This window comes from Eptatretus burgeri, chromosome 13 (genome assembly GCF_056783735.1).
Source record: "Eptatretus burgeri isolate ZD-2024b chromosome 13, Ebu_testis_v1, whole genome shotgun sequence".
Taxonomy (NCBI): domain Eukaryota; kingdom Metazoa; phylum Chordata; class Myxini; order Myxiniformes; family Myxinidae; genus Eptatretus; species Eptatretus burgeri.
In genome coordinates, this window is record NC_140973.1 from 76,857,065 (window position 1) to 76,872,044 (window position 14,980).

General features: G+C 46.3%; 1 protein-coding gene across 22 annotated transcripts in view; it reads left to right on the forward strand.

Moving 5' to 3' along the window:
• LOC147014835 (sodium- and chloride-dependent creatine transporter 1-like) overlaps positions 1-14,980 on the forward strand; it is a 115,896-nt gene that overhangs the window by 58,034 nt on the left and 42,882 nt on the right. For all 22 annotated transcript variants that reach the window (XM_085853175.1, XM_085853181.1, XM_085853184.1 and 19 more), the window contains 2 exons: positions 363-500; positions 14,191-14,293. In XM_085853175.1, the coding sequence (XP_085709301.1) occupies positions 363-500; positions 14,191-14,293 (241 nt within the window). The remainder of the gene's footprint in view (positions 1-362; positions 501-14,190; positions 14,294-14,980) is intronic.

The window sequence follows — 14,980 nt, forward strand, 5'->3', positions numbered from 1 at the left end:
TGTTTGTAGTTGATCTGTCTGTCTATTGGCATGATTCTGTTTAGTGGCAGTTAGTAAATCAGACGTAATGATGATAATTTGTCGAAGTAATTGAAAGAAGAGATTGATAATTTGGTGGCTCAATTCTGAGAGAAGCATAAAATGGATGAAAAATGAACGAATGGAATTAGTGTCAAATTATTTGTAATTTAAGGTGGTGTATAAGTTGAAAGTTTTTTTTTTTTTTTTTTTTTTTTTTTCCTTTCCTTTTTTGTGCTGGTTTCTGTGTAAGGAAATTTATTTTTGCTTGATTAACGTACATTTTACAGTTTGCCAATACAGAATGCGTTTTAGTAATTGGTCCTTCACATATGTCTTTGCAGTTTGTAGGCGTTGAGGCCTTCATTACGGCTGTCACAGACGTGTTCCCGGAGTTCCTTCGCGGAAAGGGGCGGCGGGAAATCTTCTTGGCTGTCTGTTGTGTTCTCAAGCTCTTACTTGGTCTTTACATGGTGACAGAGGTACCAGTGGCAACTGAATTTATTTTTGAACAGAAACCAAACATTAGAGGTAGAGGTAGTGATTTTCCCTGATTGCAGAAAACTAATGGATTTCTCTGAATCCATGATTTGAATTGGAAAACTGAATCTGGCAAAAACGGAATGTAGAAATAGTTTTCATTCCATTTTTTTCTGCGATTCTCTACATACTTGATTCCCACAGCATAATTATGACAAGTAGTTAAAAATAAAAATTCGCAATTTAAGTTTGAAGTTCAGTACAAGGGATAGGCAGGCTACCGTCTACACCCGAGGGGAGGCAGCCAATGCTCCACTTTGGACAAGCGTCACTGAATCTCTATTGTGATTGCTGGCATTATATACTGAATTCAATTCCAACAATCTCTGGAAAGTACAGTCAAAATGAAATTCGACTTGGAAGTCAGCCCACTTCGGTGAAAATAATTCCCGAAAAGAGCATGGTCGGCAAAGGCAAAATGTGACCTTTGAGATCAAAGTTAAGTGGGTTCAAATATAATGTGGGTTGAGGTATATCCTTGGATGCGAGTTTCCTAGTTTCCATTTCTTTATTACCAACACCACCAAAAGTGGACGGAGGTCGTTTTCACCCATGTTTGTCTGTCTGTGAGCAGGATATCTCAAAAAGTTGTGGATGGATTTGGACGAAATTTGGTGGACTGGTTGGGTGTGTGACCAGGACGAAATTATTAGATTGTGCTGAAGATCCATTTCCAGATGCGAGAATTTTTTTAATTTCTCAATTAATTCTTCACCATAGAGAGATGGGGTCATAAACGATATACAGTGCTGTATATCACAATGTTTCAAAAAATTGTGGATGGATTATAACAAATCTTGGTGCTTGAGTTTGTTCGATGACGAGAACAAGCTGATTTGTAGATCTCGGTTCAGGTTTCGGTCGATCAGAGGGTTGCAGATTCGGTCGATCAGAGGGATACAAAACGTAAACTATTCAGCCTGGTGAAGTTGTGCGCTCTATTGAGTGACGTTCTCGTTCCTGATGTTTCTCCATCACCCTGATGGCAAAATACAACACCCAAGAAAATTGCAAGGATTTGAGGATTAAGAAAAAATACAGGTGCACAAATAAATGCTTCATTTTCCGCTGACAACACCAAACTGAATTTATTTCCTAAAATGGAATTTGCAGGGGTTTTTGGTTTCGTTTTTTTTTTTTTTTTAAACCTCCACCATCAAAGGTGAAGGAGGTTGTTTTCACCCCTCTGTGTCTATTTCTGTCTGTGTGTCTCACCGTTTGTCTCTGTCTCACCGTTTGTCTCTGTCTCACCGTTTGTCTCTGTCTCACCGTTTGTCTCTGTCTCACCGTTTGCCTCTGTCTCTGTCTCTGTCTCACCGTTTGCCTTTGCCTTTGCCTCAGTCTCTGTCTCACCGTTTGCCTCTGTCTCTGTCTCACCGTTTGCCTTTGCCTTTGCCTCAGTCTCTGTCTCACCGTTTGCCTCTGTCTCTGTCTCACCGTTTGCCTTTGCCTTTGCCTCAGTCTCTGTCTCACCGTTTGCCTTTGCCTTTGCCTCAGTCTCTGTCTCACCGTTTGCCTCTGTCTCTGTCTCACCGTTTGCCTTTGCCTTTGCCTCAGTCTCTGTCTCACCGTTTGCCTCTGTCTCTGTCTCACCGTTTGCCTTTGCCTTTGCCTCAGTCTCTGTCTCACCGTTTGCCTCTGTCTCTGTCTCACCGTTTGCCTTTGCCTTTGCCTCAGTCTCTGTCTCACCGTTTGCCTCTGTCTCTGTCTCACCGTTTGCCTTTGCCTTTGCCTCAGTCTCTGTCTCACCGTTTGCCTCTGTCTCTGTCTCACCGTTTGCCTTTGCCTTTGCCTCAGTCTCTGTCTCACCGTTTGCCTCTGTCTCTGTCTCACCGTTTGCCTCTGTCTCTGTCTCACCGTTTGCCTCTGTCTCTGTCTCACCGTTTGCCTCTGTCTCTGTCTCACCGTTTGCCTCTGTCTCTGTCTCACCGTTTGCCTCTGTCTCTGTCTCACCGTTTGCCTCTGTCTCTGTCTCACCGTTTGCCTCTGTCTCTGTCTCACCGTTTGCCTCTGTCTCTGTCTCACCGTTTGCCTCTGTCTCTGTCTCACCGTTTGCCTCTGTCTCTGTCTCACCGTTTGCCTCTGTCTCTGTCTCACCGTTTGCCTCTGTCTCTGTCTCACCGTTTGCCTCTGTCTCTGTCTCACCGTTTGCCTCTGTCTCTGTCTCACCGTTTGCCTCTGTCTCTGTCTCACCGTTTGCCTCTGTCTCTGTCTCACCGTTTGCCTCTGTCTCTGTCTCACCGTTTGCCTCTGTCTCTGTCTCACCGTTTGCCTCTGTCTCTGTCTCACCGTTTGCCTCTGTCTCTGTCTCACCGTTTGCCTCTGTCTCTGTCTCACCGTTTGCCTCTGTCTCTGTCTCACCGTTTGCCTCTGTCTCTGTCTCACCGTTTGCCTCTGTCTCTGTCTCACCGTTTGCCTCTGTCTCTGTCTCACCGTTTGCCTCTGTCTCTGTCTCACCGTTTGCCTCTGTCTCTGTCTCACCGTTTGCCTCTGTCTCTGTCTCACCGTTTGCCTCTGTCTCTGTCTCACCGTTTGCCTCTGTCTCTGTCTCACCGTTTGCCTCTGTCTCTGTCTCACCGTTTGCCTCTGTCTCTGTCTCACCGTTTGCCTCTGTCTCTGTCTCACCGTTTGCCTCTGTCTCTGTCTCACCGTTTGCCTCTGTCTCTGTCTCACCGTTTGCCTCTGTCTCTGTCTCACCGTTTGCCTCTGTCTCTGTCTCACCGTTTGCCTCTGTCTCTGTCTCACCGTTTGCCTCTGTCTCTGTCTCACCGTTTGCCTCTGCCTCTGTCTCTGTCTCACCGTTTGCCTCTGCCTCTGTCTCTGTCTCACCGTTTGCCTCTGCCTCTGTCTCTGTCTCACCGTTTGCCTCTGCCTCTGTCTCTGTCTCACCGTTTGCCTCTGCCTCTGTCTCTGTCTCACCGTTTGCCTCTGCCTCTGTCTCTGTCTCACCGTTTGCCTCTGCCTCTGTCTCTGTCTCACCGTTTGCCTCTGCCTCTGTCTCTGTCTCACCGTTTGCCTCTGCCTCTGTCTCTGTCTCACCGTTTGCCTCTGCCTCTGTCTCTGTCTCACCGTTTGCCTCTGCCTCTGTCTCTGTCTCACCGTTTGCCTCTGCCTCTGTCTCTGTCTCACCGTTTGCCTCTGCCTCTGTCTCTGTCTCACCGTTTGCCTCTGCCTCTGTCTCTGTCTCACCGTTTGCCTCTGCCTCTGTCTCTGTCTCACCGTTTGCCTCTGCCTCTGTCTCTGTCTCACCGTTTGCCTCTGCCTCTGTCTCTGTCTCACCGTTTGCCTCTGCCTCTGTCTCTGTCTCACCGTTTGCCTCTGCCTCTGTCTCTGTCTCACCGTTTGCCTCTGCCTCTGTCTCTGTCTCACCGTTTGCCTCTGCCTCTGTCTCTGTCTCACCGTTTGCCTCTGCCTCTGTCTCTGTCTCACCGTTTGCCTCTGCCTCTGTCTCTGTCTCACCGTTTGCCTCTGCCTCTGTCTCTGTCTCACCGTTTGCCTCTGCCTCTGTCTCTGTCTCACCGTTTGCCTCTGCCTCTGTCTCTGTCTCACCGTTTGCCTCTGCCTCTGTCTCTGTCTCACCGTTTGCCTCTGCCTCTGTCTCTGTCTCACCGTTTGCCTCTGCCTCTGTCTCTGTCTCACCGTTTGCCTCTGCCTCTGTCTCTGTCTCACCGTTTGCCTCTGCCTCTGTCTCTGTCTCACCGTTTGCCTCTGCCTCTGTCTCTGTCTCACCGTTTGCCTCTGCCTCTGTCTCTGTCTCACCGTTTGCCTCTGCCTCTGTCTCTGTCTCACCGTTTGCCTCTGCCTCTGTCTCTGTCTCACCGTTTGCCTCTGCCTCTGTCTCTGTCTCACCGTTTGCCTCTGCCTCTGTCTCTGTCTCACCGTTTGCCTCTGCCTCTGTCTCTGTCTCACCGTTTGCCTCTGCCTCTGTCTCTGTCTCACCGTTTGCCTCTGCCTCTGTCTCTGTCTCACCGTTTGCCTCTGCCTCTGTCTCTGTCTCACCGTTTGCCTCTGCCTCTGTCTCTGTCTCACCGTTTGCCTCTGTCTCTGTCTCTGTCTCACCGTTTGCCTCTGTCTCTGTCTCTGTCTCACCGTTTGCCTCTGTCTCTGTCTCTGTCTCACCGTTTGCCTCTGTCTCTGTCTCTGTCTCACCGTTTGCCTCTGTCTCTGTCTCTGTCTCACCGTTTGCCTCTGTCTCTGTCTCTGTCTCACCGTTTGCCTCTGTCTCTGTCTCTGTCTCACCGTTTGCCTCTGTCTCTGTCTCTGTCTCACCGTTTGCCTCTGTCTCTGTCTCTGTCTCACCGTTTGCCTCTGTCTCTGTCTCTGTCTCACCGTTTGCCTCTGTCTCTGTCTCTGTCTCACCGTTTGCCTCTGTCTCTGTCTCTGTCTCACCGTTTGCCTCTGTCTCTGTCTCTGTCTCTGTCTCACCGTTTGCCTCTGTCTCTGTCTCTGTCTCTGTCTCACCGTTTGCCTCTGTCTCTGTCTCTGTCTCTGTCTCACCGTTTGCCTCTGTCTCTGTCTCTGTCTCACCGTTTGCCTCTGTCTCTGTCTCTGTCTCACCGTTTGCCTCTGTCTCTGTCTCTGTCTCACCGTTTGCCTCTGTCTCTGTCTCTGTCTCACCGTTTGCCTCTGTCTCTGTCTCTGTCTCACCGTTTGCCTCTGTCTCTGTCTCTGTCTCACCGTTTGCCTCTGTCTCTGTCTCTGTCTCACCGTTTGCCTCTGTCTCTGTCTCTGTCTCACCGTTTGCCTCTGTCTCTGTCTCTGTCTCACCGTTTGCCTCTGTCTCTGTCTCACCGTTTGCCTCTGTCTCTGTCTCCCCGTTTCTGTCTCCCCGTTTGCCTCTGTCTGTGCCTGTCCGTTTCTGTCTCCCCGTTTGCCTCTGTCTGTGCCTGTCCGTTTCTGTCTCCCCGTTTGCCTCTGTCTGTGCCTGTCCGTTTCTGTCTCCCCGTTTGCCTCTGTCTGTGCCTGTCCGTTTCTGTCTCCCCGTTTGCCTCTGTCTGTGCCTGTCCGTTTCTGTCTCCCCGTTTGCCTCTGTCTGTGCCTGTCCGTTTCTGTCTCCCCGTTTGCCTCTGTCTGTGCCTGTCCGTTTGCCTCTGTCTGTGCCTGTCCGTTTGCCTCTGTCTGTGCCTGTCCGTTTGCCTCTGTCTGTGCCTGTCCGTTTCTGTTCCTGTCTCCCCGTCTCCCCGTCTCCCCGTCTCCCCGTCTCCCCGTCTCCCCGTCTCCCCATCTCCCCGTCTCCCTGTCATCTGGATCTGGATTTCAGAATGATTTAATTTTTAAAGTGATTCTTTACCATAAAGAGATGGGGTGAAAAATGATATGCGAGGTCCGTCTAAAAAGTAACGGGACTAACTTCACAGAAATTTTATTCCAAAAAATATATTGAAACCACAGCTTGTCCCCTTCAAAATAGTTTCCCTCCAGTCTCACACACTTGTCCATCCTCTTCTTCCACGCTTCAATGCACCCCTGGAAGTTTTCTTCTGGAATCCTCCGGAGCCACATCACGGCCCTTTTGATGGCCTCCACATCAGGAAATTAGGTCTCCTTGATCTTGGGGAATAGGAAAAAATCACAAGGGGCCAAGTCTGACGAATACGGGGGTTGCTCCAGAGTTGGCACGTTGGCACGCTCCAGAGTTGGCACGCTCAGGGCACTGTGAACAGGGGCATTGTCATGGTGGAGCACCCAGGTGTTGTTCTCCCACAGATCCCTCCTCTTGTCCCAGACTGATCTCATGAGGCGCTGGAGGATCTCCTTGTACACGTATCGATTCACTGTTTGATCCTGTCGTGGAAACTCGAAGTGGACGATGCCCTTGATGTCAAAAAAGGCGATATCACCAGGCCTGTCGCTAGGGGGGGCATTTGGGTGCAATGCCCCCCATAGCGCATCTGGTGCCCCCCCCACTTGTATGCCACCCATTTATGCCCTGTTGCACCCTGTGAGCAACTTTGTGTTTAAGGACGAGCGCCCATTGTGAACTTGCTGTTTAAGAGTTCACCTGTGTGAACTAAAACCTTATTCCAGATGTTCAACGTGGTGAATAATAAGGCCTTCTTGGATAAACTGTTCTTTAATAATATCCTTCTTTGAATAACAGTCAAGAGATAAGTGTGCACTTGTCAGCGCATCTCCAAAAGCAATTGGCAAGTCAATAAAGTCCAAGCCCACAATATAAAAGATAACGCCAGCAGCCAACACGACGGACAGCCGCAAGACCTCGTGTCGAATGTCGATGTTGTGGGTGGTTATATATTTATATATATATATATATATATATATATATATATATATATATATATATATATATATATATATATATATATATATATATATATATATATATATATAGTGGATCATTTAGTTTTAAGGAATAGCCAATCAGCGTATTCGATATGGAGGCCCGATTGAGCAGGTTACCTTATTGGTTGTAAGTAATGTATAAATGTAATATAGTCATAATATGATTAAGGAAAAGACAAATTTACATAATTAAAGATGAAGTGCACGTGCACCGTGTGACCCTCATAACCCGTCAACCCTCCATCTTACAAAAGTAATTTTATAATAAAAATTAAAAATATGTGTGTTTGCAATCGTGCTTCCATTTGAAATTATGCAGATAAAACCTGTTCTTGATGGATGCATCATTTAATAAATAAAACCGTCAACCGTCAAATCTCGCGAGTCGTGAGATTAGTGACACGAGTCACGAGGGCAGAGTCACGTAGAGCGCGAGCTAGCAACAGGAGAAAAAGACGTGGATGATGGATATACGAAAATGGCTCAGAAAAGGAAAAAATGCAAGCGACGAAAATGAAGAAGATGATGAAAGAAATGTTGTGGGAGGAGTTGGAGGAGGAGGAGGAAAAGACTATCATGTCGATGAAATACCGACAGAACCTGGCCAAGCCAGCAACGTTAGCCCTGCAGCTGGAGCCCCAGCGCAGGCAACCTGGTTGCCACGCTCGGCAGCGGCCTCGGGGTTGGGTGTGACTGTCAAGCCGCTTCCCGATTATCTTGGAAGTGAGAGACTGAATCAAGTTGTTCAATAGCGGTACTCTGGCCATCTGTTGCAGAACAAGAGCGCTCGTTTGTGTCCTCGTGGTACCAGACTAATGAATGGCTGGAATACAGTGTGCAAACAGATGCAGCATTCTGCTATCCATGTAGGAAGTTTAACACTGCACGCAGCCCAGTGGACTACTTTCACAGTGCGAGGCTACCGGAATTGGAAACGTGCTGTTGAGAAAGGCAGGGGGTTTCACAAACACGCAATTTCAAAGGAACATTTAACTTGTGTTTTGAGGTGCAAGGAGAATGAGAGGCGCATCGATTGTGGTAAGGAGATTTCCACACTCCTCAATGCTGACCAGCTAAATAGAAATAGACCAGCACTATGTGTCTGCTCTTATAGATGTTGTGGGATTTCTCGCCGAAAATCGGATACCTTTTAGAGGGAGCCTTGATAATTTTGAGGATATGTCAGATGGGCACAGTGGGCTCTTTCTCTCGCTTTTAAACTACACACTCAAAAAAGACACCGAGCTAGCCAAAATAATAAAGCATATCCCACGAAACGCAAGCTATACTAGTCCAGAAATGCAGAAGTAACTGATCTGCACATTGAGTAATGTTGTGACGGATGCCATCGTGGAAGAAGTAGGCACATCGTGGTTTACTATCAAGGTGGATGGGACGAGGGACCCCACTGAATGTGAGAACATATCAATCATCATTCGCTTTGTATCGGCATCAAATGAAGCAACAGAGCGTCTACTCACAATAGCTACAGCCGACGCTGGAGATGCAAAAACATTGACAGACCTAATAATTGCAGAGCTGACAAAAAGAGGACTTGACACATCAAAAATATTAAGTCAGGTGTACGACGGGCTTCGGTAATGGCTGGGAAGCATGGTGGGGTGCAAAAGTTGTTGCAAGAGATATTGGAACAAGAAATCCCCGATGTGCACTCCTTAAATCACCAACTCCATCTGGTAGTTATCCACGCACTGGCAGCAGAGAAAGCTGTCACTGATTTCCTTGAGGTTTGTTGTTGCCTGTACAAATTCTTCAAAAAGCCCACTGTTGCTGCACAGTATAAAGGTGAGCGGTTAAAACGACTTCTTGATCAAAGGTGGACGGGACATTTAGCCACCGTGTCTGCCATCATAGGATCTTTTAAGGATATCACATCCTTACTGTCGGAAATTGATGCAGAGCGCGCCTACGATGCAGAGATGAGGATGGAGGCTATTGGGCTTTTGCGGGAAGTCTCTGGGCCTGCCTTCATGTTCATTGCTATCTTTGTACAAAAACTGCTGATGATGTTAGATGGCTCTAACAGACTCTTGCAGGCAGAGGACATGGACTTGCTAACGGGGTTGGAACTGGTGGCGAGTGCTACAGGGTGTGTGAAGAAACTCTGCTCTGAGGATGAGTTCACTGATCTGTGGAACAGGCCAACGATGCTCACACTTCTACACCTGCACCACCAAAACGGAGACGCACAATGCAGAAGAACTTGGAACAGTTTGTAGTTTTGGAGACTACAGGACAAAACAACGACAATGACAAGACGGAACTGCAGTGGGTTTTTTTTACAGCGCAATTGACACTGTGCTTTGAGAGATCGCTCAGCGCTTCAGTGAGCGCAACACACAACTCGCCCGTTCACTCACTGCCTTGAATCCTGAAAATGGCACGTTTATGGATCCCCACTTGCTCCAGCACATCATGACATTAACAAAGTCAACCATCAGTGAAACAGAGTGTGTGGTTGCAAAGCAGTTTATTCGCTCACAGACAGAAAAGCAGCCAAACGAGAGATTGACAACACAAAAACTCCTCTCAACATACCACAAAACGCTGGAAGCCATGCCAAGTGTAGTGACTGCTATGAGACTTGGACTAACATTTGGTGCGTCCACTGCCATGTGTGAAAACTCATTCTCAACATTGAGGAATGTCTTCACTGACCATCGACGGTCCATGCACGCAAGGCACAACTGGTACAGCTGGCCTTCGAGAGAGACCTCTCCTGCTCACTTTATGTAAATGCTCACTTTATGTAAATTCGAGAGAGACCTCTCCTGCTCCTGTAAATGCCTGAATGAATGGAAGGAGAAGGTCCTCAGAAGATTCCACACCGAGACGCGTCGCCTGCAGCTCTTCTGACAGCGAGTACAGCGGTATAAAAACTATACGAGGAGTTCAGATTGTGTGTGTGGCTGCTGGTGATGCGTGTGTGGTTGTGGTTGCAGTGTGGTTGTGGTCAGCACCCGCCGTGGACGGCTGCTTTGTACTTCTGATGTTTAAGTTAAATGTTGTGTTTGGTGCTTTGCATATCCCATATCTAGTGCTTTGTGCATATCCTTACCTCTGTGTAATTGACTGCTTTAAATGCGGACCTTGTGGTATCTTCAGGCTAGTCGTATTTGCTGTTGATAGTTTAACGTGATGATCGCAGGTCATAGCCGACTGTATCTTATTTCAAATTGCAATGATTCTGGTGCCAACCTCCCCCGTTTAGTCATTGTATCTCTGGTATATTAATTTTCTCATGCCAATTCTTGACAACACCTTGTATAAGTGCACCTGAATTGGTGCCAATTGTCTAATCATTGAATATCTGCATTGTGAATGTGCCAGTTTGTTGTGGCTCTCCTGCATTCAAATAATTTTAGGCCAAAAACATCGGAACATATTAAATCGAGCTGAGATCAATTTGGTTAGTATGCGACGGCAACCTCAGTATAGATGTGTCAATGCTGCATGAATACAATAGTATACTGGGTTATCAAAAATATTAAATATAATAATTGTGCCCCCCTTAATTGTGAGCTCTGGCTATGGGCCTGCGCATCACCTTGACCTTCGACTTAAACATCCTTGCTTTCTTTGGTTTTGGTGATGCTGGACTTCCACTGACGACTGTGCCGTTTGGTCTCTGGATCGTATTCGAATATCCATGATTCATCGCCTGTAATGACTCTCCTGAGCAGGTCTGGATCGTCCTCGAGGCGCTCGATAATGTCTTGACAGACAGTAACTTTGCTGTTTCTGGTCCTCGGACAACAGCTTGGGGACCATCTTTGTGCACGCCTTGCGCATTTCGAGATTTTCATTGACGATGCTCCAGACAGTGTCCTTGTTGATGGCAAGTTCCTCAGCAATCATCCGCACTGTGAGTCGACGATCTGCTTCATATGCTCGATGTTGTCCGCCATTCTGCTCGTTGAGGGTCTTCCAGACCATGGATCGTCTTCATCCCCCTCCCGTTCCTCTTTGAACCTCTTGTGCCATTCGAATGCACTTGTATGTGACATCGTTTCTTTTCCATTGACTTGCTGCAGCATTGCGAAGGATTCGGAAGGTGTTTTGCCAAGCTTGGCAAGAAACTTCAGATTGGCTCTCTGCTCATGACTCATAGCGCGACGACTCAGGCTGGACAACGTGTAAAGCACGACCTGTAAAAAATCACACAATGAGCACAGTCAACCATCACCAATCGTGTCTGAATGTGTGCGTGTATATATATATATATATATATATATATATATATATATATATATATATATATATATATATATATATATATATATATATATATATATATATATATAATATATATATACAGTGGGGAGAACAAGTATTTGATACACTGCCGATTTTGCAGGTTTTCCCACTTACAAAGCACCGAGAGGTCTGTAATTTTTATCATAGGTACACTTCAACTGTCAAAGACGGAATCTAAAACCAAAATCCTGAAAATCACATTGTATGATTTTTAAATAATTAATTTGCATTTTATCGCATGAAATAAGTATTTGATACATCAGAAAAACAGAACTTAATATTTGGTACAGAAACCTTTGTTTGCAATTACAGAGATCAGACGTTTCCTATAGTTCTTAACCAGGTTTGCACAGACTAGAGCAGGGATTTTGGCCCACTCCTCTATACAGATCTTCTCCAGATCCTTCAGGTTTCAGGGCTGTTGCTGGGCAACACAGACTTTCAGCTCCCTCCAAAGATTTTCTATTGGGTTCAGGTCTGGAGACTGGCTAGGCCACTCCAGGACCTTGAGATGCTTCTTACGGAGCCACTCCTTAGTTGCCCTGGCTGTGTGTTTCGGGTCGTTGTCATGCTGGAAGACCCAGCCACGCCCCATCTTCAATGCTCTTGTTGAGGGAAGGAGGTTGTTGGCCAAGATCTCGCGATGCATGGCCCCATCCATCCTCCCATCAATACGGTGCAGTCGTCCTGTCCCCTTTGCAGAAAAGCATCCCCAAAGAATGATGTTTCCACCTCCATGCTTCACGGTTGGGATGGTGTTCTTGGGGTTGTACTCATCCTTCTTCTTCCTCCAAACACGGCGAGTGGAGTTTAAACCAAAAAGCACTATTTTGGTCTCATCAGACCACATGACCTTCTCCCATTCCTCCTCTGGATCATCCAGATGGTCATTGGCAAACTTCAGACGGGCCTCGACATGCGCTGGCTTGAGCAGAGGGACCTTGCGTGGGCTGCAGGATTTTAATCCATGACGGCGTAGTGTGCTACTTATGGTTTTCTTTGATACTGTGGTCCCAGCTCTCTTCAGGTCATTGACCAGGTCCTGCCGTGTAGTTCTGGGCTGATCCCTCACCTTTCTCATGATCATTGAGGCTTCACGAGGTGAGATCTTGCATGGAGCCCCAGACCGAGTGAGATTGACTGTTATCTTGAACTTCTTCCATTTTCTAATAATTGCGCCAACAGTTGTTGCCTTCTCACCAAGCTGCTTGCCTATTGTCCTGTAGCCCATCCCAGCCTTGTGCAAGTCTACAATTTTGTCCCTGATGTCCTTAGACAGCTCTCTGGTCTTGCCCATTGTGGAGAGGTTGGAGTCTGATTGATTGTGTGGACAGCTGTCTTTTATGCAGATAACAAGTTCAAACAGGTGCAGTTAATACAGGTAATGAGTGGAGAATGGGAGGGCTTCTTAAAGACAAAACTAACAGGTCTGTGAGAGCTGGAATTCTTACTGGTTGGTAGGTGATTAAATATTTATTTCATGCAATAAAATGCAAATTAATTATTTAAAAATCATACAATGTGATTTTCAGAATTTTTGTTTTAGATTCCGTCTTTCACAGTTGAAGTATACCGATGATAAAAATTACAGACCTCTACGTGCTTTGTAAGTTGGAAAACCTGCAAAATCGGCAGTGTGTCAAATACTTGTTCTCCCCACTGTATGTATGTATGTATGTATGTATGTATGTATGTATGTATGTATGTATGTATGTATGTATGTATGTATGTATGTATGTATGTATGTATATATATATATATATATATATATATATATATATATATATATATATATATATATATATATATATATATATATATATCCTGGTGTTGGCGCAGTGGTTAGGGCAGCGGCTTGGGATCCAAAAGGTCCTGAGTTCAAGCCCCGTTGGGCCACTGAATTAATACACCAGGGGGTTGACTCAGCCTGTCATCCTTCCGAGGTCGGCGAAATGAGTACCAGTGTACTGGGCCGGTGTATACCCCGGTTAAAATAGGTGTACCATATCCCTGTGTTGTAAGAGGCGACCAGGGTTGTGTCAGGAAGGGCATCCGGCGTAAAACATGTGCTAAATCACTATGCGGATCATACGGATGATCCGCTGTGGCGACCCCTAAAGGGAGCAGCCGAAAGAAGAAGAAGAAGATATATATATATATATATATATATATATATATATATATATATAGATATATATATATATATATATATATATATATATATATATATATATATATATATATGTGTATATATATATATATATATATATGTATATATATATATATATGTATATATATATATATGTATATATATATATATATATGTATATGTATATATATATATGTATATATATGTATATATATGTATATATATATGTTGTGAAAGACTGACGCAACCCGTTCATTCAAGTTGTGTAAGTGGAGCACACAGCAGGCTCAGTCCCGTTACTTTCTAGACGGACGTCATATAGCATGATAGCTCAAAATTGTATTGGTCCCGATGTGTTCTTATGGATCAGGCATAACGTGGCGGAGGTATGCACTCTACCGAGTGCCCTTCTCATTTAAAATTTATATATTTATTTTTGAAATAGAAAACCACTGACTCTATCGAAGTTATTAGTCAAGCTGAGGTTTTGGATTTGTCACATGGTTATGAAAGTGTTCTCTTTGTTGATGGCTCAGTCTTGTCGAGGTTGTATGCTTTTATTATTTGCAGAACAAGTCTGGTTTCATGGATTTTTTTTTTCTTTTTCTTTTTTTTTTTTTTCTTTTTAACGAGCACTCACATTAGTCAATTATTGCATTAGCCAGCTAAAATTGAATGAATAGTCTTTGTGGGAATGGTGGGGAGGGCAAGAGAAGTGGAAGGAGGTGCAAGGCCTGATGTGAAATTTGTGGTTTATCAGGGTCCATCAAATTGGGCTTGTTTTCTTTGTTGCTGAAGTTTGCAACACAAAAGTGAAACAAAATCTCACCAGTATTTCATCACACACTGAAGTTGAGCTGCATTTGATGGAGACATATTTATTTGACCCTCTATTTCAACAGGGTGGAATTTACTTGTTCCAGCTCATCGACCTCTTTGCTGTGAGTGGAGTGACATTGCTTTGGCAGGTGTTCTGGCAATGCATAGTAGTGGCGTGGGTTTACGGTATGTCTTCTGGTTTGTTTTTGTTTTTTAATCACCTTTCATTTCTTCTGATTTCCACTTTCCCACCCTTCCTTTTCCTCCCTCGTTCTCGCCCCTTTTCCTCCCTCGTTCTCGCCCCCTTTCCTCCCTCGTTCTCGCCCCCTTTCCTCCCTCGTTCTCGCCCCCTTTCCTCCCTCGTTCTCGCCCCTTTTCCTCCCTCGTTCTCGTCTCCTTTCCTCCCTCGTTCTCGCCCCCTTTCCTCCCTCGTTCTCGCCCCCTTTCCTCCCTCGTTCTCGCCCCCTTTCCTCCCTCGTTCTCGCCCCCTTTCCTCCCTCGTTCTCGCCCCCTTTCCTCCCTCGTTCTCGCCCCCTTTCCTCCCTCGTTCTCGCCCCCTTTCCTCCCTCGTTCTCGCCCCCTTTCCTCCCTCGTTCTCGCCCCCTTTCCTCCCTCGTTCTCGCCCCCTTTCCTCCCTCGTTCTCGCCCCCTTTCCTCCCCCGTTCTCGCCCCCTTTCCTCCCCGTTCTCGCCCCCTTTCCTCCCCCGTTCTCGCCCACTTTCCTCCCCCGTTCTCGCCCCCTCTCCCTCCCTCGTTCTCGCCCCCTTTCCTCCCTCGTTCTCGCCCCCTTTCCTCCCTCGTTCTCGCCCCCCTTCCTCCCCCGTTCTCGCCCACTTTCCTCCCCCGTTCTCGCCCACTTTCCTCCCCCGTTCT